At 39.1% G+C, this 23902-nt stretch overlaps 2 protein-coding genes and 1 long non-coding RNA gene across 3 annotated transcripts; 1 reads left to right on the top strand and 2 right to left on the bottom strand.

The window, feature by feature from the left end:
- The first annotated feature begins 3846 nt into the window (after nucleotides 1–3846).
- On the top strand, nucleotides 3847–5949 carry LOC129769555 (46 kDa FK506-binding nuclear protein). Its single transcript, XM_055771903.1, has 3 exons — nucleotides 3847–4150; nucleotides 4309–4676; nucleotides 4739–5949. The coding sequence occupies exons 1-3, from the start codon at nucleotides 4141–4143 to the stop codon at nucleotides 5540–5542; spliced, it is 1182 nt and encodes a 393-aa protein (XP_055627878.1). The 5' UTR covers nucleotides 3847–4140; the 3' UTR covers nucleotides 5543–5949.
- A 2756-nt stretch (nucleotides 5950–8705) lies between these two features.
- On the bottom strand, nucleotides 8706–9851 carry LOC129762398 (uncharacterized). The gene is made up of 3 exons (XR_008740611.1): nucleotides 9618–9851; nucleotides 9118–9558; nucleotides 8706–9061 (listed from the first exon to the last, which is right to left on the bottom strand). It is a non-coding gene; the product is annotated as an uncharacterized LOC129762398 (long non-coding RNA).
- Nucleotides 9852–17176: 7325 nt separating this feature from the next.
- On the bottom strand, nucleotides 17177–18751 carry LOC129778353 (transcription factor IIIA). The gene is made up of 2 exons (XM_055785222.1): nucleotides 18361–18751; nucleotides 17177–18304 (listed from the first exon to the last, which is right to left on the bottom strand). Exons 1-2 carry the CDS (start codon nucleotides 18610–18612, stop codon nucleotides 17270–17272), a joined length of 1287 nt encoding a protein of 428 aa, XP_055641197.1. The 5' UTR covers nucleotides 18613–18751; the 3' UTR covers nucleotides 17177–17269.
- Between the last annotated feature and the right edge of the window lie 5151 nt (nucleotides 18752–23902).

Genomic DNA, 23902 nt, shown 5'->3' with positions numbered 1-23902 from the left:
TCGTGTCTTGGACACCACCATTTTATGTTCGTGTGTTCAGAATTAAAAAAAATTAAATGTTTGAAATTTGAGTCAAGACGGTATTTTTTACATCGGAATTCTTCTTTTGAAGCATTTCTGACAAGAGGATTTGGAACTGCATATTCACTATGTAAAATGAAAGCAATTTAACTGAGACGGAAACCTTGCATGCTTGAACAATTTAATTTATTGTCACTATTATGAGCATTCTGTACTTTCTTATCTTCCTCAACGAATTTCTCCGTTTCGTCAGTGTCCGAGAACGATGCTGATAGTGAATGAACTAGTATGTTAATGTCAATGAATGACAAAACTAGGGATATTTTGTTTTGGTCACATTCCGTGAACGCAGAACGGAACGAAAAACAGAATGAAAAAAATGGATGAATCAACTGTGAGTGGCTTGCTGTGATCGTGAGGTTTGGCGTTGGTTCATTTTCGGTATCCCGAATGCAATGGTATAATGATCGAATGTGACCGGAAATTCAGCTGAAAAGATTGATGTGATACAGATATTTCCAAGCACTGATCAACACCTTCAAACATTCACATTTTCTTACTAAGCGCACGTTCATGGGTCCAATCGCAGAACTGTTCATTGATCGATCTTCTAATCAATCCTTTACAATTTCTTTTTACTATAAATTTCCTAGTATTTCTACCAAATCTCGTCATTATGATATCAAATTATTTTTAGACACAATTCTCGAATATATTTTTGATACAGAAAATATAATACAATAAAGACAGCTCAAATCGGACGATTCCTTCCTCGAGTTTTGCGCTTATCAACACATTCGGCGATTCATTTTTGTTTATATAGATAGTATAGGAGTGCGATTTTCTTCTGAAAATCCATTTCCACTTTCGAACAAAGATCAATTTCGTTAGCGCAAACTTCAAATGCACTAACAACGCTTGTCACTATGTAATTATAGAACATACTAGCTGACCCGGCAAACTTCGTCCCGCCCAAGATTTGTTTTTTTGTTATCAATACCTTCAAACATTCACGTTTTCTTACTAAGAGCAAGTTCATGAGCCCAATCGCAGAACTGTTCATTGATTGATCTTCTAATCGACCCCGTTGAATTTACCGTTTACTAAAAAATTCCTAGTACTTCTACCAAAACACATCATTATAATATCAGATTATTTTTAGACACAATTCTCGTTCAAGATTTTTCAACCACTTGCAAATAGCATGTTTCTCCGTTACATGGAATAAATGTTTGATACAGAAAATATGATAGAACAAAGACAGACCCCTACCCTCTTCTCCCCTTAGAGAGGGGGAAGGATTCTATGGTGCCCCCTAAAATCTTCACATGCCAAAATTGGCTCTATTTTCTTGATTAGTTTTCGAGTTATGCAGAAATTTGTTTTTAATTTGTATGACAGCCCGCCCTAAGAGAAGGGGGTGGAGAATCTAACCACCATAGAATCATTTAATGCACCCTAAAACCTCCACATGGAAAATTTGGTTTCGTTTGCTTGATTAATTCTCGAGTAATGCAGAAATTTGTGTCTCATTTGTATGAGCAGCACTTCCCCAATTTTGATGAAGTCAAAAATTGGCTCGATTCGTGGTTAGCCCACAAACGGGCCGATTATTTCCGCAAAGGGATCCGTGATATGCCAGAAAGATGGGAAAAAGTTGTGACTAGCGATGGGCAATACTTTGAATATTAGATTTGTAACCATTTTTGCAGAATGAAGCATTAATTTTTGAAAAAAAAGACACTTACCGGTACTCCTATTAAATTCAGAAAGGTCGCCGGCACAATATGATCTACTATATATTTTTTACAATCTCATGATCATCGGACTTATAGAATAACATTCCGAAAAAATAGGCAAAAATTAAACATTCAAAAAAATTGTGTAATGTTTTTATTGTAGAGAAATATATTAATAATACAGATAATGTAGGGGAAGACGGCCACCGGGGGTAAGATGGCCACTCTCTAGATTATTGAAACAATCAACTATTGGACAATAATAATACATTATTTTAGTGTATTGCATTACCCTCAATTATGTATACCTTTTTTTGGCGTGTGTATAGGTGAAACGTTATGAAAAAACAACAGAAATAAACTTTTCAGATGGCGACGAGCATCGATTTATAATTTTGCTCGCTAGAAATTTAGCGTTTTAGTGGTGAATATGTACCTGTCTCGGGAAACCAATGTTATAATAGTAAACACACAGGTCTGTTATGTGTGCTTATATAGAAAACGGTATGTTTTTAGGCATATTGTTGAATTATTGAGGCATTTTTACTCGACTCATAAAGCGGTTAAGACGGCCACTATCGTAAGAGATGTGATTTGCCATAAAAGATATCATTTGAACGCACGTCACACAACTTGATTTGTTGGTTGGATAACTCGAGGCGTATTCATGATAAATTTGTTTTTGATAATTATGTTAAGGGATGTGCATTAAGCTCGTTATAGGTAATTAAGGAAAAATAACACCTCCCACTCTTGTCATGATTGATCTAAAGTACAACGACTTTGATCTGTAGTACAATTTCACCGGAATCCTCTATACGGCTATGATCATGTGGCCGTCATACCCATAGTGGTGGCCAACGTTACCCCGCATGATTTTAGTAGCACCATTTTCATACCTTTCTTGATTTATCATATAACATTATGAAATAAGAAGTGAATTTTCTGAGAATCAACGTGATTGTGGAAAACATCCTAAATATCGATGCTGATGTGAAGAAATGCTTCAGTTTTGTATGCATTGTGTTTTACTGTACTCCATGCTTAGGGTGGCCGTCTTACCCCGTCCTCCCCTACTAAAAACTAAAAAAAACTTTTTAAGTTAAACGGTTTCATTGTGATGAAACATAATAGTAATGCAGATAATGTACTAAAAGCTAGATATATATATATATGGCAAGTAACATTTAGTAGTTATCATAAAATTGATGAGACTAAAATCAAGACGGGTCTATGGTACTAGGTGAGGCCGTTTCGTCACTAAGTCACTAACAGTACAGAAGCAAGCAGAAGGCGAATTATTTGCTTGAAGCGTGAAAGAGGCAGACTGATCACGAGCGAGCTTGAGCACAAGCGTATTGTGCTTTGTTTACCAACAAATACAGTAGACTTCTAAGATGGCTGCAGAGTGGTTTAGCATGTTGGGCCACCTTAGGATATACTTCTAGGCGCCTTGACTGAAATAAAATCGTGGGGCACGTTGGATTTCCGTTATCCATAGTTAATAGTTTCATCATATACAACAGACCAAAAATTAAAAATTAACATTTTTCATCCATTACTCTGGTATTTCTGTGTTTTATCTTCTTTTTGCGATTTTAATGTCTTTTTCAAAGTCACTAATTATTGATTACACTTGATATTTAGTCAATTTTATGTCTATTTATTTTGTTGATTTACTAAATTTTTGATGAGAAAATTTTGTCAAGTTTACTTATTTAAACAACCTCAATGTTTTAAAATTGGTAAGTGTTTCGTATGAAAAACAAAATCATATATTCATTCTGGAAAAGGGGCCCAAAAAACCTAGGCATATCCCTGGAAAAACAACTTCTATATATTTTGGATGAACTTCACGATTCCCACCTTTCCCTTGTAATTATCTTGCCACAAAAACAGATCTGTTCCACTCCGCAAAGCGCATTTGTCGGTAAACGGTTCGCTTTCGCGCTCGTTTCTATCAAAACTGAACGAAGAAAACGTGTTTTTTGCGGCTTTTACACGACGCCTGTCATTCACCAACACAATCCTACCGGTTCGCTCAACGAAGTGTCTCTTCCTTGCACCTCACCGTCGATAACGTCGATTAGCCATTCGTATTCACAAGTTCATTGTAGCAACACGTATCGTGTCTCTTCTCTTCTGGTGTGTGGTATAAACGCCGTTGCAATTTGGGTGTGTGTTAGTAGATTCCATCGCACAACGGTAGTGTCAAACGTGCGGTTCAATCGCGAAAAGTTAACGAATCGAAGCAAACACCGCACCATTTGGTTAGGAAGTTGTCTACTGAGAACAAGCTTTGTTTCCGGTGCTCTTTGAAATTGTCGCAGTTTTCTAGCGTTTTTTTGTTTTGTTAAGTTATCAATTAGAATAAATCAACATGTTCTGGGGTAAGTAAAGTGCAAAATGTGGTTCAATTCCCGGCGTTTAGACGATTGCAAAAAAAAAATACTGGAAGAAACAAGATGGCTATTGGAAATTGGAAGGCAAACATGATCGGTCATGACGGCAGCATGTTAATTCACATTTTTTTCTTTTTCCCTGATAGGGTTGATATTGAAGGCCAACAAAAAGTACTCCCAGACGGTGCAGAAAGCGTTCCATCTGTCTCAGGCGGCGCTTGATTTGTCGAAGAGCAGCGACGATGATGTGCAGGTTATGTTAACGTCGGAGGATAACACCTATCTGCTTTGTACGCTGGGCAAGAAGACACCACAGGTAGCGCTCGATCTAAACTTCGATGAGGGAGACCACATCAGTTTGAGCACCAAGGGCGAAGGTATCGTCCATCTCACCGGTTACCTGGTGCCATCCGAGGAGGATATTTTCGGTGGTGAGGATGACGACGAGGAACTCGAGGAGGAGGAGGAAGTTGAAGCTGAAGTGCCACAGCAGAAAGCCAAGGGTGGAAAGCAGGTAGGTTATATCTGTTCACTTCGGAAGTAAAGTCGTTTCAAACGTATTTCGTTTTGATTTAGGAACGCGTGGCCAAAAAAGTCGCCCTCAAAGTGAACGCCAAGGAAGTTCAGCAACAACCGGATGATGAAGACGACGAAATGGATGAGACCTTCGAACTACCCAAAGGTGCTGCGAAGAAGAAAGCCGGCGAGGATGACGAAGCCGATAGTGACGATGACTCCGACGAGGATGAAGATGAGGACGATGATGACGAGCTTGATGAAAGCAAAAACGGCGCAGGAGAAGGAGAGAGCGACTCAGACGACGATGATGAGGATGACGACGAGGAGGAAGATGATTCTGACGATGACGACGAAGATGAAGACGATTCGGAAGATGAACAGCCTAAAGCCAAGGTCCCGAAAATGGACAAAAAGCAACAGCAGCAGGGTAAACAGAACGGTCTCGAAAATGGCAAAGCTTCCTCCAAGGAGTTGAAGAAAGACGAGAAAGCAGCTGCTGCTGCCCAGAAAGGGGAGCCTAAAACAAAAACCTTGCAGGGAGGATTAGTGGTAGAAGAAATCAAAGTAGGCAGCGGAGCCGAAGCTAAGCCAGGCAAAAAGATTGCAGTGTATTACGAGGGGCGGCTCAAGAAGAACAACAAGGTATTCGATTCGACCGCAAAAGGTCCTGGCTTCAAGTTCGCCCTCGGTCGCGGTGAAGTCATCAAGGGATGGGATCTTGGCGTTGCCGGAATGAAGGTTGGTGGCAAGCGACGACTAACCGTGCCGCACCAGTTGGCATACGGAACCCGAGGAAGCCCTCCAGTCATTCCTCCGAACAGTACGCTGGTGTTCGACGTTGAGCTGAAAAACGTGTTCTAAATAAGAGTAACGTTTTTGTTATTTTATACCTTACACACATTTACACACACCAGCTGCTGCATTACTTATATGCCACAATACAGAATGCCTTCTCGCCGCCATCAGAAGACAGCCATAGTTTAAAAATGTGTCAGACACTCTGGCCCAAAAAAACGCTCTAAATGGTTAATTCAATATTGTTTTTAATTGAATTTGATATATAAATGAGTGAAAACATCTCCATAAACGTAAGCCTAGAATATGCAGGTGCGCGCTATACATTCTACGGAACAGAGGAAAAATTATTAATGAAACAAGTTATTGCTCCTTTTTGTTGTAAAAAAGTTGCATTAATATTCGCTCGGAGTGTTTTTCTTAGGAAAGAGAAAAAAGGACGTGTGGTCAAATAAAAGTTATTCGGAAAGACAGTTTTTCTTTTATCTATTTTTGCTGTTTTTTGTCCCTCAACACGGGTCCAGTTATCAACCAACTCTCGATGTATCCAAAGCTTCAGTGATTTAATTTTTGGCCCCTATTCCAGAAAACGAGACGATAAATTCGTCTCGGTTTCAGCAACTGTCGAGACTAGCAATATATCCTACTTCAGTCACTTTTTCTCAGTATGTTCAGTGATGTCAGATGAGAAGACATGTTTTTATTTTGAGAAAAACAACAAACATTTTTGAAATTGGTCAATTGATACTCTTTTTTCAGTGCCAAAATATTAAAGCCATAACAAAAAAAAGTTTAATATATCTGTTGGTTTCATTGATATTGGGGTCTATTCCGAGAGTCGCTTCACGACGCGACAGTCAATTTGCGCACGTGTTTGTATTCTGAGAATCGGCGTAATTAAAAAAAATGCCAGGTGCAATGAACACTTTTTATTTCTCATTGTACTTCCGAGTCACTCGACTCTTAGAATTGGGTGAGAATTGTCATATAAATCCGAAAGAGAAAAATGTCACTTATACCGACTTGACTCTCAGAATAACCCCCATTTTTTCTCGAGTATATGGTTTCATCACTCGGACGTTTAGTTATTGAGCAATTCCAAATGAAATCGACAAATGACAAAACATGAGTATTTTTGATTCGAATGAAAGTGTGTATTCCGTTTGGGTTAGAGGAAATATGAGTTTTCCACAGCAATTGGGAGTTTCTTGACTAAAGCGTAACTTTTGGAAAGGACGTATCGATTTGAGTAAGAGAAATCTTTGATAATTTATATCTCAAAAACTATGAGTCGTACCAAAATAGTGTCTTATAAAGAGTTATGAGTTAAAGAGTTTGATGGCTTTTTTTATTTACAAAATAAAAATTCAATTTGCAATATCCAAAATACATATTTTTTAATTTTTTCATACAAAATAGAAGTCATGCAGAAAATTTAAAAAATGGGCCCAAGATGGTAAAACTATTTTTGACGAACTTTGTGGAACATCGAATTTTTAGGAATTTTCGAAACTTCGAATTTTTGTATGTTAATCATTTTTAGCTACAAATTATGAATCCTGATGTGATTTAAAACAAAAAAGGTTATTATCAATCTCCTTCTAAATGTAGCCATTCTCGAAATATGCGATAAAATCTCATGAACATGATGGTATAACACGACAAACATATATTTTATTTACTATTAAAAAGAAAAATATTTAAAAAAATATAAAACATTTTTTTTGAATATCTCGGGAATGGCTACATTTAGAAGGAGATTGATAATAACCTTTTTTGTTTTAAATAACATCAGGTCTTATAATTTGTGATTAAAAATGACTGCTAACATACAAAAACTCCAAGTTTCGAAAATTCCTAAAAAATCGATGTTTTACAAAGTTCGTCAAAAATAGTTTTACCATCTTGGGCCTATTTTTTAAATTTTCTACATGACTTCTATTTTTTATGAAAAAATTTAAAAAAATATGTATTTTGGATATTGCAAATTGAATTTTTAGTTTTGTAAATAAAAAAAGAGTATTTTTTTTCTCAGTGTACATTTTTTTCATATTCAACCATCAAACTCTTTAACTCATAACTCTTTATAAGACACTATTTTGGTACGACTCATAGTTTTTGAGATATAAATTATCAAAGATTTCTCTTACTCAAATCGATACGTCCTTTTCAAAAGTTACGCTTTAGTCAAAAAAATACCAATTCCCAAAAAATCACGGGTTGGAATACGCACTTTCATTCGAATCAAAAATACTCATGTTTTGTCATTTGTCGATTTCATTTGGAATTACTCTTCAACTAAAATCTACCAAAATCACAATTTCTACTTCACTGTACTCGCAATAGCCAATTAACTTTCACTTTAACATTGATCCATTTAATTTTCTCTTGAAATAAGTCATATTTGAAATACAAAAAAAAAATCGAACTGTATATAATCGAGTCTAAAATTGTATATAATCGAGTCTGTATATAATCGAGTCCGACCTGTACTGAATTGAATTTGATGATTGCAGTTGAAAACAAACATTGCTTATGCAATACTAGTTTAGTCGTGAAACAATCAAACTAGACGACTCGACTGATTCATCGGCGAGCGCGGCCAAACGGTCGTCGAGCCAGACAAGCTACTAGTCTGTTTTTAGTCGAGCTCGGCTTCTGGAATATGAATTCAAACGAGACGAGCGCTCATCTGCTCGTTCAGTTTCAACCCCAGTGCCACACTAACTGAAAAAAAGGTCAAAAGGTTTTTTATTCACTCAGTTTAAACCTAGTGTCGCACTAGGTTCGCCCCGAAAACTGTTAAGACGCGTCCACATTACGCCAATCGGCCTTGACCGCCCAGTTAGTGATCCCCGATAATCGTTCGATTAATCGATTAATCGAATACTTCTTAAAGAAATCGACTATTAATCGAACGAATACTGCGCAACCACCCACATTCCGTTTTGCCTGCCAAGATCGGGTCGATGAAATGTCAACAATCGACCTCAAATGCTGCCACCTTGCAATCGAGTTATCGACCTTTCATATGCATTCATCGAACAACTTGACGCCACTTTTTCGCCAACATGTGCAAGGCGTCGACCTGCTTGCAGCGCTGTTTTCAACACTGCTTGCTGCTTGTTTGTATTGGTTTGTTATTGAAAATGAAAAGGAAATACATTGATCGATTTTAATCATTTTATTGAAAAAAAAATAATAAGAATCCATGTATAATAAAAATAAGGTATATAATGGAATCGGTGCATCCGGGTTGTCTGGATCGACGATTCAAATCCGACTGAGTACATTGATGAATACCTCCTTGCCCTTGATGACACAGATATGTGGCTGAGGAGGATTCTTCAATGTGCGTGAAGCACGGGATCTCCGATGGGGAAAATTGCTCGAAATACTATCGATGGCCAGGACCTGCTGTTGCTGTTGATGCTGTTCCCCGGGATAGCACCCTGGACTTAAAGGATACTGCTGCGGGAAAGCTGATGCTGTTGGCTGGTGTGACAGAAGTGCAAATAAGCAATGTGGTGATGAGGAAAATCATCTTTCTCACTCGCCGATTGATTGAGTCGGATGTATTCATAGCTGAAACAAAATAAAATGATTAGTAAGTGAAAAGCAGAAATGAATTCCCTACTCACAAGTTGTATGATCCGGATAAAAATGCGAACATTAAAATATCATGCGATTACGTTCGCTTACGTCACCTATTTTCATTCTACTATACAACGGAATCAGTGCATTCGGGTTCTTCCGGGGTGGTAATTCAGCTGAGCAAGTTGATAAATACCTCCTTGTCGTTGAGTTTTCGTGTCTGAATAGGATTTTTGAATGTGCGCAAAGCACTGAACCTCTAATGGGGAAAGTTCTTCGCAATACCATACCATGGTCAAATTCTGCTGCTGCTGCTGCTGTTAATGCTATCCCCCGGCATTGCCAACAGGGGTTGGAGGTTACTGCTGCAGGAAAACGGATGTTGTTGGCTGCTGTGATAGAAGTGGAAATCCGCACTGTGGTGATGGGAGAAATCATCTTTCTCACTTACCGATTGATGGAAGCAAACGAGTCGAATGTATTCATAGCTGATAAGACAAGATAAAATAATTAATAATTAAAAAGCCGAAATATATTTCATACTCACCAGTTGTATGATCCATTTGTTTTTGCTTGAGATGACAGTTTAGTGCGATTCACATACAACATCCACGTTACGTTCACGTCCCGTCACGTCACGTTACGTCAATGATTCTGCAATGCAAATCTCATGAAAACATTCACATACACCAGCAACGTAACGACCCGTCAGCATACGTTCAACGAAAACGACCGGCAGGGTTTGTAGAAAAGAATAATTGACGGAGACGGACGGCTCGTTTGGTTTTTGTCTGGGCTTTGTGTCTCGGCTTTTGTTTTGATTTGGTTGTACAGTAATTTACATCTACATCGACATCGACATCGACTGTTAGATAATTGAACAGATCTGTGAGGCAACACGTTTAATTAGACATTTTTACCTCTAGTTGGACATTTTTGTAAACATTGAGTTCGAGACCCAAATTATGGCCCCACATTGAAAGTCGCCACCAGTCGCAAATGTCCAATTACTGGTCAAAACCGACTCCAATGCGACACTGAGTGGTGCCTCAGCATATCGCTTTATAAGCAACTTACTGTACTTTTCATGCCAACATATCTCTTAGCTCCAAATTTCGGAGTGAAAATCATTCGCGACTAGTTGAAAGAATTATTCTATTTATTATTATTGTTGCATGAGGGTCGGACTACGGGGTTTAAGCATTTAAATAATTGAATTCAATGATTCTCATTGAATTTTTCAAAATTTAGAACTGATTCTAGGCATGCTTATTTGAAAGAGGACATTGCAATTTAAAATTGTTGTAGGTGGCGACACCATGAAGAAAAATTAAATAAATCATTCGTTTGGCATTTGACGGGACGGTGCTGGAGGAAGCATTGACTGCATGTGTGAATTGGTGGAGACGTTGACGGAACGTAGACGTTCTTCTCCGTAACGTGCTATGTGGATCGCACATAATTGACGGAGACGGACGGCTCGTTTGGTTTTTGTCTGGGCTTTGTGTCTCGGCTTTTGTTTTGATTTCGGTTGTACAGTAATTTACATCTAATTCAACATTTAGCTAATTGAACAGACCTGTGATGCAACACGTTTAATTGGACATGTTTACCTCTAATCGGACTTTTTTGTAAACATTGAGTTCGGGGTCCAAATGATGGCCCCACATTGAAAGTCGCCACCAGTCGCGAATGTCCAATTACTGGTCAAAATCGCCTCCAATGCGACATTAATTGGTGCCTCGGCATGTCGCATTATAAGTAACTTACTGTACTTTGTACTTATGATCCAAATTTAGGAGTGAAAATCATTCGCGACTAGCTGAGAGAAACAGTCTATATATTATTATTGTTGAATAACGGTCGGACTACGGGGTTCAAGCATTAAAATTCAATGATTTTCATTCAATTCTTCAAAATTTAGAACTGTTTCTAGGCATGCTGATTCGGAAGGCATTGCAATTGAAAATTGTTGTAGGTGGCGACACCATGAATAACATTCAATGAATCATTCGTTTGACATTTGACGGGTCGGGCTGGTGGAAGCATTGACTGCATGTGTGAATTGGTGGAGACGTTGACGGAACGTAGACGTTCTTCTCCGTAACGTTCTATGTGAATCGCACATTTAGCGGAGTGGAAAAAAGAACCACCAGTGATGCCATTTGGTTTGTTTAATTATTCAGTATTTTCGACTAACGAACTATCCGCGTTGACGATATTGGGGAATAGGCATGACAGTATGGATTTGCAGAAGGAATGAATACACTTTTAAAATGAAAATTATGAATGAACATGATTTTTCCTTAATCAAATTAGTACTCTATGTAAGTGAAAATCACCATTGCCTGCAAGTGGTGAAAAAACGTCATAAAAAAATATGTTTTAAGATAATTTTATATTATAATGACAAGTTTTTTTGAGAATATCTGAACGTCTATAAAAAATAATTCAATTTAGGGTCATGACAACGTACTTTAAGTTGAAAAAATTATGCCAAGAAAAAAATTTCATACAAATTTTAGCAAATATAAACTGATTCGGGCCGACTAATATGATAGAGAATAGTTTGCCTCATACAAACTAATGCCGTATCCAGATGTCGATACCTAATCGTCGTCATCGTGAATAGGTAACAGCGTTACGGTCGTTGTTAGGTCGATGTTTTTTTCGTCGATTGGATTGTGGGCAATAATCGATGCGAACGAATAATTTACGTCGATTAATCGATCCAAACCCAAAGAAAAAAAAAACCTACGGTCGCTGCAGTTTTATCCTGAAATTCAATCATTATCTTTGACGCTCCCCTAAACTCGTGAACGAAGCTCAATGCAGTCAACGCGAATTGACCTTCGTATACGAGTTTAGGGGAGCGTGAAAAATAATAATTGATTTTCAGGCGGAATGAACACTTTTTTGATTCCAGATGGGTTTCTAGCAAATGAGAAATATTAGTCTAACTAACTATTTCTCTCAGTGTGACGATTAATCGATTAATCGATTATTTGGAGCGATTAATCGTATCGAATAATAAACTGCTAAAAAGTATTCGATTAGCTGATGAACGATTAATTTCAAAAATCGGGGATCACTACGCCCAGTAAAGCCGACTAAATGTGGACGTACCGCCCGGGCTTGCCGACGTGCCGAAAATCGACTCGAATCAAACCGAACCCAACCCGAAACAAGTGGGTCCGGCGGTTCGAGAAAGTCGAACCAAAACAAAACGAAGTAAATTAGCGTTGACGACATTGTGCTTCATGTGTTCGTGACGGTTTCGTGCATCCGATGGGAATTCGGCTACGTGCACCCGATGGGGCGTCCACATTACATAACGAACCGATTATGCCGCCTGGTACAGGCCGATCGGCATCATTCGGCATAATGTGGACGCGCCTTTAGTTTCGCACTGAGATGTTTCACGGGTTGGCACTCGGGTTCACCAATACAACTATACTGAACTGTCAAGTTCCGAGTATTGTTTAGGAAAATCTAAGAATAAAGACTATGTGTTATGTCCAATTATTGCATTCACTCTCCCGCTTCGCTGGACCAGTTCCCACAGTTTACGCAACGTGAGCCGAGTCAGCAGAGAGGAGTGTCAGGTAGCGATAATGAAATATAAACTGTAGGACTGCATGCCTCAGCCAAGACGGGTCTATGGTACTAGGTGAGGCCGTTTCGTCACTAAGTTGGTTAGGGGAGCGGTATATGAAAACAGCACGGAAGAAAGTAGAAGGGGAATTATTTGCTTGTAGCGTGAAAGCGACAGACTGATCACGAGCGAGCTTCGGCAATAGCGTATTGTGTTTTGTTTACAAACAAAACACAGTAGACTTCCAAGATGGCTGAAGAGTGGTTTTAGCAAGTTGGCCCACCTTAGTATATACTTCTAGGCGCCTTGGCCTCAGCGTTTAGGGTCCGCTTGTCACCGCTTCAATTTGGAATGAATGAAATAAATACTAACTACTAATCATAATTGGCATGGCCCTTCAGTTTATCTGGAGGATTAAGTGCGATTCACATACAACATCCACGTCACGTTCACGTCCCGTTATGTTACGTTACGTCAGTTATTCTACCATGCAATTCTTATGAAAACATTCACATACACCGGCAACGTAACGACCCGTCAGCTTACGTTCAACGAAAATGACCGGCAAGATTTGTAGAAAAGAATAATTGACGGAGAGGGACGGTTCGTTGGGTTTTTGTCTGGACTCTGTGTCTCGGCTTTTGTTTTGATTTCGGTTGTATTTTGACGTAGGACTACGTCTAACCGGAAGATATAGGGGGTGAAATGGAAATCTAGGCACTGAACATATAGGAAAAAATGCAAGATTTGGAACGCTTATAACTCGAGCATTTCTCAATAGATCGCAAAGGTTTTTGCATCAATTGATAGGAAATATATCTACGCATCTATCATAACGAATAACATTTCATTTTTCTTGAGATAAATAATTGAATAATTGTGAAATATCAAGCATTCTCAAAATTCACTATGTGCCCATTTTTGATTGGTCCATTTTGTGCTCCTCAAATCGTACCGACCAAAACGGGCAACCAGAGCAGCAGCGAAATGGAATGAAGCACGATTGGAAAGGAAAAAGAAAAAAATGAACGAAACATTGGTCGCAGTCTCACACATGCGTAATTCTCGAGCCAGCCAGTCAGCTTAAAAATACCCGCTCCGCTGCCGTAACGATCATTCTCATTCAAACCGTACACCACATCGGTTCGCATCACAACACATCAACAAACCAACCCAAGCAGCCATGTCTGGACATGGTAAAGGAGGAAAAATGAAGGGAAAGGCAAAATCCCGCTCGAACCGTGTTGATCTGGAGTTCCCCGCAAGGGTAGCTAGGCCGAGCGCGTTAGTACCAGTGCACCAGTCCACCTAGCCGCCGTTATATAGTTTCGGCCGCCGAAGTGATCGAGTTGGCTGGTAAAGCTGCTCGCGACGATAAGAAAAACCGCATTCAGAACAGAACACATCAAGACAACAACATGCAGTTGCAGCGAGTGGCGAGTGGCAAACGCAATCGCAAAACGGCAGCAGGTAGCAGAAGAAAAAAGTTTGTTCTTTTTACAATCTGCTTCGGTGGCAAATCCAGAACAAGGCGGCATCGAGGGCGTTCGGAATGGTTTTTTTTTTCAAAACCACGAGTACTAAGTTTTCTAAATTGGAACCATTCCATAAAACAAGGCGCTTTTCAGGGCCATTAAACCTTCCAAAAAAGAGTTTAGGAAATAAAGTTCAATGCGTTCTAAAACATTATCCAAAATAATAATAAAACACAAATTGATGTTTTCATAATTTGTTTGCCAGGATCTGATGAGTATGTGAATTTGGCAGTAGTTCTGAGCTTATTGATAGTTGGGGACTTTCAAGATTATTCAATTTTCACCAACTCTTAAATTGTTTCCAGATTGAAAGTACAGTAATTTACAATTAGTTCGACATTTAGCTAATTGGACGGACATGTAATGCGACTTATTTAGTTGGACATTTTTGTAAACATAGAGATCCAAATTATGACCGCACATTGAAAGTCGACACTGTACCACTGTCATCGCAAATGTTCAATTACAGATTAAAATCGCCTCCAATGCGATACTGAGTGGCGCTTCGGCACGTCGCATTGAATGTAATTTACTGTACAACATGTCACTAAGCTGGATGGGAAGAAATTTTCAAACTGTGAAAGCTGTGGCGAGTGGCAAACGCAATAGCTAAACAGGAAGGTTTAGCCGAACAAGATGGGGATATCGAGTGACAACAAAACAATAAACTCTTTAGATTGAAGATAATTTTGTGATCCTGAAAAGGACCCTTTTTAGCCTGCATGTGAATCCAACGAGCGAACAAATCGTAATGAATGTATTTTTTTGCCATCGCTCCCTTTTAACGCTCATTCGTTCGTCTCGTTGGACTCGCCCCTCTGGCTGAGTCTGCCGATTTGTCTCTATCCTGTGAGTGTGTACCGCTTGAGTATAAAACACGCGGACCCCAAAAAAAATCTTATTTTCTTTCAAACCGTAAACCCGTGTGGTTGTACGGCATCGGCATCGTGGACGTAACAAAGGAGGACAAGTTAAGGGAAAGGCAAAGTCTCACTCGAACCGTGCAGGTCTCCAGTTCCCTGTTGGTCGCATTCACTGATTGCTCCGCAAGGATAACTAGGCCGAACGGATTGGTCCCGGAGCACCAGTATACCTAACAGCGATTATACAGCTTCGGCCGTCGGAGTGCTCGAGTTGGCTTGTAAAGCTGCTCACGACAATCAGAAAACCCGCATCAAGAACAGAGCAGCTTCGGTTCGGCGCTCATCAAGGCAACAATTAGTTTCAGTGAGTGGCAAAGTGTTTCTCCGGCACGTCGCATTAAATGTAATTTACTGAACAACATGTCACAAGCTGGATGGGAAGAAATTTTCCAACTGTGAAAGCTGTGGCGAGTGGCAAACGCAATAGCTAAACAGGAAGGTTTACCGAACAAGATGGGAATATCGAGTGATAACAAAAACACAACACCAAAGGTTCTTTTCAGAACCATCAACATATTCATAAAGAGTAAACAGTAAGCTAATCCATTTTTCAGGTAGATAGGTAGGTATTCACGTAGGAGAAGAAAATAAAACAATATATTTAAAATATATATTTAACAAAAGCTGTCCCCTTTGTATAGTCCTACGTCACTCCGGTTATGTCCCCGACATTACCCACCCGTCTTTTTTATGCCAACATATCTCTTGATTCTAAACTTCGGAGTCAAAATCATTCGCGACTAGCCGAGAAAAATAGTCTATATAGTCTATATTATTGTTGAATAAGGGTCGGGACTACGGGGTTTAAGCATTCAAATAACATAATTCAATGATTTTCATTGATTTTCTCCATATTTAGAACTGATTCTAGGTATGCTGATTCGAAAGAGGTCATTGCAAGTTAAAACTGTTGTAGGTGGCGACACCATGAATAACGTTTAATAAATCATTCATTTGACATTTGACGTGACGGTGCTGGTGTGAGCATTGACTGCATGTGTGAATTGGTGAAGACGTTGACGGAACGTGGACGTTCTTTTCCGTAACGTTCTATGTGAATCGCACATTATAAGGCGAGAAATCGCACTAATCACGAGCACCAACGAGAGAACCCTTGCTACCGGCGTGTAGCAGAGAGAACCCAATCACATAACGAAAAAACACAACGTAGGACTACCGTGGAGACGATCAACTCCAACCTCAACACTATGAAAATGGGAAACCTGCTGCTTTTGTATTATTGGAATCGTGATCCAATTCTGATTCTGGTTTTGAAGAGTATATTCGCGTAGACGGCATTAAGCTTCGTATGCTTTCATTGGGAGGCGAAAATAATGATGGATATTCAGGTGGAATAAACCTGCTTTCAAAATCAAAATTTACTTTAACGTATCGAATATTTATTTTATGTGATGAAATAAGAGGTTTTTCCGATATCGCCGAAACATATTGAACGAAAACTGTGTCTAATGATGATTTCATATTATAATAGTAATTATTTGTGGAACAAGAAGGAAATGCATTGACAAATGGTTAAGTGAGTGTCAGAACTACATGTGTTAGGTAATCAAACAATATGAAGTAAAAATTTTTTTTTCAAACTCTTATATTTTTACACTGCACTTGGTCCTCCTGATCGGATAGAGAATAATTTACCTCCCAAGCACTAATATCGCCACCAGACGTCGACACTGTACATTTGTCGTCGCAAATATAAACAAATCAGACCATCAGCCCTATTCTGTATTTCTGTATTTCGACACACATTGAAGTATAATCTGTTCTTCCGTAAAGTACCGCGTGTTTTTTATCATCCTTCCAAAGCATTACGTGTTTATCCACTTGCGCTCTGTGAAAACTTCGCAATATGAGAGATTTAACGTTTTTTGTCTTACCCCTGGTAAGAACACACAGGATTAATCGTCACACGCCCGCCCAAGCCACGCTGACGCCCCGCTGCAGTAAGAACAGGGCCTTTTGATAACATTTGAGGAACCAATGAGCGAAATAGAATATCTTTTAATTAAAATTGAAAATGAATGAAACCACGATCTTTCTTCTTGAATGAATAAATTATATTATTTATTTAAGCTAATGCAATGACTAAGAATGTTTCCTTCTTATGGCCGAAAAACTTACAAATACTTCATCCCTTGCTGGACTGCTCCTGCAGTAGCTTGATTTGTTGTTGAATCTTGGCTAGTTGTCCCTCCAGGACCGTCACAACCTTCCCGCTTGCTTCAACTTCGGATTCGGAAGCGGATTCCATCGAGAAGGAATATTCCAACTCCAGCTGAGGTCTCTGATCGGGACTCTGCTCGATCAAGACCTTCTCCGCTTGCGGCTCGAGATGCACATTGGCCAATCGTGAAGCGGTTGACCGTTTCGGCACCCCAGTGTCTTTCCGCTTTGCGCCCGGTTTGTTCGGGGCCTTCATTCGGGGGACACTACGCGCGGCAGATTCGTGCAGGCGTTTGTGGTGTTCCAATGTCTGATTAGAGGACAATGATCGGCCACAGTTCGGCACCGGGCAAACGTACCGCCGGGTTCCCTCGTGCTTGGATCGTATGTGTGCTACGAGGTTTCGCTCGTAGTCGTAGAACTTCGGGCATCCTTCGTGGGGACATTGGAACACTTCCTGGTCGCTATTCTCCTGGCTTTTGCGATGAACCTTCACGTGCGCCTTGAGGTTCTTTCTGGAGGGAAATTTCCTCTGGCAAGTTACGCATTGATACAGAGTCGCATGCTGAAGCCTCCTGTGAGCAACCAGATCCTTCCAGCGGATAAACTCGGCCGCACAACAATCGCATCGATGTAAGGCATGCGTCATGCGATGATTGCGCAGCGATCTTAAATTGATGAATCCTTTCTCGCAAACATGACACTGATGTGGATACTGACCGGTATGCTTGAACATGTGTCGCTTCAACTGCAGCTTGCGCCAAAACTTCTCACCACATTCCTGACAGCTCCAGGACTTTCCGAGGACGTGTTTGAGCTCGTAGTGTCGCCGCATGCTCTGCTCGTGGAAGAATGTTTTGGGGCAAGTGGAATGCTTGCATCGTAATACATTCCCCGGTTGAGGAGGCTTCTCGCGATGATTAGCACGAATGTGACGATTCAAGTGACTCCGATTAGTGTACTCCTTGATGCAACCTGTCTCTGGACAGCGATATTCGCGCTGAAAAGAAGGATCCTCACGAGAAGGTACTCTCTAACGCCAATATTATAACTTACAACTCCGGTGTGAGCAAACCGATGTCGATCGAAATCATCCCGCTTGCGGAAGATCAAACCACACTGTTCACAACTGAATATTGTTTGCTTCCCTATATCGGGAGGCTCCGTTGCTGTTTTTTCATCAGCTTCTGCCGGATTATTCGCATCAAAAGCATCCTCTCCATCATCAAACCCAAAAAACTCCGATTCTGAGTCCGCCACCTGGCTCATAACACCACGCTCAATTGATTCTATTGCACGGTACACCATTTTGCGTACCTTTCAGGTGGTGAACAATCGCAATCCACGATAAATTGATTCTATGCTGTCGTTCGATAACAACTGATAAGGTTTACGGATTGAAAGAAAAAAAGATGCGCCGAAAGGAACCCTTTCATTTTTTTTTTGTTTACCATTATTTGCGCAAAATGCGCCACCAGTGCCATCTGAATGTCATCTCGAAGCATTTGTCGGTGCGTTCAGTGCATTATTACCAGCCGGGTGCTATGATTGATGATAGGATTTTTAGCAAAATCTCAAGCAGAACTGTCAGTGGGATACCCATTTCATGTGAAAGCAAAGGGGAAATGTCAGTGGGATACTCGATATGTTGGCTCCTGTCAGTTCAATAGGGGTTCTCTAAAGACGTCACCGAGGTGATTATTACCCTACGGATATCGAATAAAATTTACGAATCTACGTTAGATTTTCAATCAAATGGCGTAGCGGGTAAAATGAAGTTTTGTTCCTTTGGGTGCTCATCAACAGGGTGCTATGAACGATGCTGAAATCATTGTGAAAACTACAAGCAGAACTGTCAGTGGGGAACTCAATTCAGGGAACCATAAAAGGAAAACGTCAGTGGGATACACGGTATGTTGGCTCCTGTCAGTTCAATAGTTTACTAGAGACGTCACCCGGGTGATTCTCATACATACATGCATGGATGCACTGTTTGACCAAAGCCAAATATTTGACTCTTTTTGAAAGATCAAACATGCAATGCGAGTTTATGGAATGTTTGTAGTTCTTTCTATAAATTACAATACTATAATCATAAATGATTTATTGATTGCGATGAGTTTGGAAGAAATAGCAATTTTATATATAGCATGTTATTTTCTTACCTCGTTAATTTGTGAAAATTGTATAAATATTGACAATGGTTGAATAAAAAAAAAGAAATTCGAGAGCAAAAATCAAATTATCAGTATCAAATCATATTCTAAGTAAAAGTGTAACGAGTTTTGTGCAAGTGGTAAAAAAATCGTGAGCGAAAACAGTATCTGATAATGATTATTTTCACGTTTTCTTCTGGAGCTATTATTGGGAGAAAACGCAACCTGCAATGTATTTGTGGGCCTGGCAGATATTTTTGATTTCGACAGGAGCGACAGTTAGGTTCAGCGTTACTATCATATTTTTCTGTATCACTAACAAAACCAATTCCCTTATTGTTAGGGCTATTCGTCCAATTTTTGAGGTCTACTTTCCAAAGGACCCAGTGAAAAGATTTGGGAGTTCTTTTAGTGATGATTATATATAGATCCGGATTATGTACCCAGCAAACATTAAATCGTATAATTTTGCACGTGCCAAGTCTTACAAGAAATCCGAATAAATCATAATCGCATATAATATCAATCAAAGTATGTATCGTGTATATTTGAAATCGCATAAAATGGAAAAACTCGATTTTATATACCATTATCAAATTAAGTCGCATATCGGTATAATAAACATCAATTTTATGATGTACATTGTCGTAAAATATATTTAATCCGCATCATATGCGTATATTACGCTGATGCAGTTTGTGTGTCGTATAAGCGTATAATTTAAATCGATTCAGTACTGTGGTAAATCGTGTTGCATGCTGAAGAAAATCATGAAACAGTAAATCATATTAGATCCTAATAAAGGACATATTACATCATATTGAAATGTCAATGAAATGCTGATGCACTCGAAAGTTTTAACCGCTGTTGAATTAAATTTCAGATAGCCGCGCGAGATAACTGGTGAATGATAATCCAGACGACCGGAGTTCGAACCCATATCGGAGCAGTTTTCACCAAACATCAATCTGTGCCATTTTAAACATTCAATTCCACTCCCAACACAACCCAGCAAACATTAAATCGTATAATTTTGCACGTGCCAAGTCTTACAAGAAATCCGAATAAATCATAATCGCATATAATATCAATCAAAGTATGTGTCGTGTATATTTGAAATCGCATAAAATGCAAAAACTCGATTTTATATACCATTATCAAATTAAGTCGCAATTCGGTATAACAAACATCAGTTTTATGATGTACATTGTCGTAAAATATATTTAATCCGCATCATATGCGTATATTACGCTGATGCAGTTTGTGTGTCGTATAAGCGTATAATTTAAATCGATTCAGTACTGTAGCAAATCGTGTTGCATGCTGAAGAAAATCATGAAACAGTAAAACATATTAGATCCTAATAGAGAACATATTACATCATATTGAAATGTCAATGAAATGCTGATGCACTCGAAAGTTTCAACCGCTGTTGAATTAAATTTCAGATAGCCGCGCGAGATAGCTGGTGGATGATAATCCAGACGACCGGAGTTCGAACCCACATCGGAGCAGTTTTCACCAAACATTAATCTGTGCCATTTTAAACATTCGTATTCCACGCTCAATACAAGTCAATCAAATAATTATAATTTCTACAAACATAAATACTCATATATAAAAATGGCGATTCGTGAGACTATAATAAACATTTCACGAAAATATTTTGCACCATTTGTTTTTTTTCTATGTCTGTAATAAATCGTATATGAGTATGGCAAAAGTCGCTATTATAGCCAGTCAAAGTTGCATATTCATCCAAACAAATTCGGTAAGCATTTGCCATGTATGTATATGGCCTACACTTTTGCATGCATATGCCAGTTAGGCGCATTATATGCCAACCAAATTTTAGGGCATATGATGTTATATATACGCTTGTTATGCGATTTAATGTTTGCTGGGCAACCTGACCATGCAAACAACATTTGAAATCTTTCTTTCTTTCTTTGTTTTTGAGAGGCTTTGAACTTTGAAGTTCATTCGCCTCTATTTGAAAATGATTTTCATTCAATGTTTGAAATCTTACAACTAGCTCTGAGCATGTTAATCCCAATGAAGATACTCTTTTTCGATTCTGTATTGTGTGTCAACGAAATAAATCACTCCATCACTACGTATTCGTTTCTTTATAAACTACAAAAGAATTTGAGGAAAAAATTGCACTCAAAATACAGTTGAAAAACACACGGTTTGTTTCCATTTTCCTCATACATCCATAAAATCCGCTAGACGGCGACACCGTACCTTCTATGTCGCGAATTGACGAATTTACGCTCAGCTGAATTAGCTCATGCGACACTTACATTAGAGCTCAGAACCTCCAAAGTGATGATGTATGTTTATTCTACGTCGCAATTATTCATTTTATTTCTATTTAGATTAATTTCAACCATTAAATTTGGTCAGTATATGGTAAAAAAGTCAGAGTTTTGTATGTTTACGATGGATTCAGAACGCGATTTGACCAAAGCCATGGAGAATCTTCGAATATTTTAAGTTTGATTATGCATAGGGGAGAGGGAGGCAAGTTGGTGAGGGAGGCAAGATGACGAATCGGTAATTTGACCCGTTGTAATGAAGGTAGCCCCATCTACTTTTTACTGAAGATGCATCATAACAAGGCCAAACTTTGTACTCTGCCGAAAACGATATCACAAAAAAGTGAAAAATAAAAATGAGAAAAATCGTGATTTTGTTATTTTTTTTCCGTTTTTTCAAAATTCATTATCCAATTTATGAGAAAAGTTAAAATTTCAAAATAATTTTATACATGATAAAGCTACTCTATTGTACATAATCTGTTTGTTTCCGGCGAGTTTCAATCATGATTTTTTTTCAGCTAAATTTTTGACGTAGGACTACGTCTTTCATTTCTATACCGGGGTGTAAAATCAAAGTTTCGAAAACGAAAGCGTTACGCCGGAGACCGAGATTTTGAGCGTTAATAGCTCCTAAACAACTGAACAAAATGGTATGATAAACACTTCATTCGAAAGATAAAATGTCTACGCGTTCTATACTTGTTACTTTTTGATCCAAAAACTTGTTTCAATAGTCTTAAATTTGCTTTCAAAATAGGCTATTGAAATCACCAATCGGTATATAAGCGAGCGCCGCTCGGAAATCCACTCAGTTCTAATTGAACAGCGATTGGAGCATGTTGTCGCTGTTGTGGTGAAGCTCTTCGTTTATCATGAAAGCGCGGATGAACGGTGTCACCAAGAGCCTGTTTGTGCACCTTAGGCCAGAAGGGAATCCATCAAGAGGAGAGTGATGCCACAAACGGTTCCCCGGGAAGATCTCGAAGCAGCCGCCACACACACACACACACACACACACACACGCGCGGAATTCTTTCCGTTTGGATGCCAGAAAGATCCGGAAAATAATCTGCCAGTTCCTCTGGGAATTTAAAAATACATTCATGTGAAAGAGTTTATTTGAATGTTTTCTTTCCATGTAACACTGTGATCAAATACATTTGGTTTTGTGGTTTTTCAATTAATCGCAATTAACAGGATAGCTTCTGAAGATTATTCTTCCCCATCAGTAGGATATTTCCGTATCCAATATTGTATGCGCCCGCAATCGATTATTGCTCAGTCGCCGAAAGTTCCGAGCTCAGAGAGTTCATTCCCCTCTAGTTTGCCTTCCAAATTGCCATCGTAAACCACACCTTCTCTCGATTCAATCACACACAAAAAGCATACTTAAGCGATATTCTGGTGGTGAGTCGCATTCATTTTTCGTGAGGACATCGACAAGACAACACTGTTGGCTAACGTGCTGGAGGAGGTGGACGGCGAAGGATCGAGATCTGCCCTGAAACGCAAGCAGTTTGTTTGAAACTGTGAGGGAGCACAGAGAAGCCGATCCTTCAGGAGAAGAGAAGGTGACCATCGAAGCAGCCGCTACACACACACACATACACGCACGGAATTCTTTCCGTTTGGATGCCATTCAGCATCGAGAAAGATCCGGAAAATAATCGGCCAGTTCCTCTGGGAATTTAAAAAAAAATCATTTGAAAGAGTTTATTTGAATGTTTTCTATCCATGTAACACTGTGACCAAATATGTTTCAATCAAGTGCTATTAACAGATGGTTATCGAGTTAGCATTAACCACTGGTGGGCTTCCAGTATCGAGGAAAATGTAGAAATATCTAATCGTTACTGAAAATAATCTGCCAGTTCCTCTGGGAATTTGAAAATACATTCATGTGAAAGAGTTTATTTGAATTTTTTCTATCCATGTAACACTGTGACCAAATACATTAGGTTTTGTGATTTTTCAATCAATCGCAATTAACAGGATAGCTTCTGAAGATTATTCTTCCCCATCAGTAGGATATTTTCGTATCCAATATTGGATGCATAAAACCTTGTACCTCCAACGTAACGCTCTCGTTTTCGAAGTCCCCCAAATATTCATTTATTC

The sequence above is a fragment of the Toxorhynchites rutilus genome, chromosome 1 (genome assembly GCF_029784135.1).
Source record: "Toxorhynchites rutilus septentrionalis strain SRP chromosome 1, ASM2978413v1, whole genome shotgun sequence".
Taxonomy (NCBI): domain Eukaryota; kingdom Metazoa; phylum Arthropoda; class Insecta; order Diptera; family Culicidae; genus Toxorhynchites; species Toxorhynchites rutilus.
This window is presented reverse-complemented; position numbering and strand designations above follow the sequence as displayed.

Coding starts and splice junctions, on each gene's coding strand:
- LOC129769555 (XM_055771903.1), top strand. Junction 4,677..4,738: donor AAGCCAAGGGTGGAAAGCAG/GTAGGTTATATC, acceptor GTTTTGATTTAG/GAACGCGTGGCCAAAAAAGT.
- LOC129778353 (XM_055785222.1), bottom strand. CDS start 18,612: ATGGTGTACCGTGCAATAGAATCAATTGAGCGTGGTGTTATGAGCCAG. Junction 18,305..18,360: donor GGTTTGCTCACACCGGAGTT/GTAAGTTATAAT, acceptor CCTTCTTTTCAG/CGCGAATATCGCTGTCCAGA.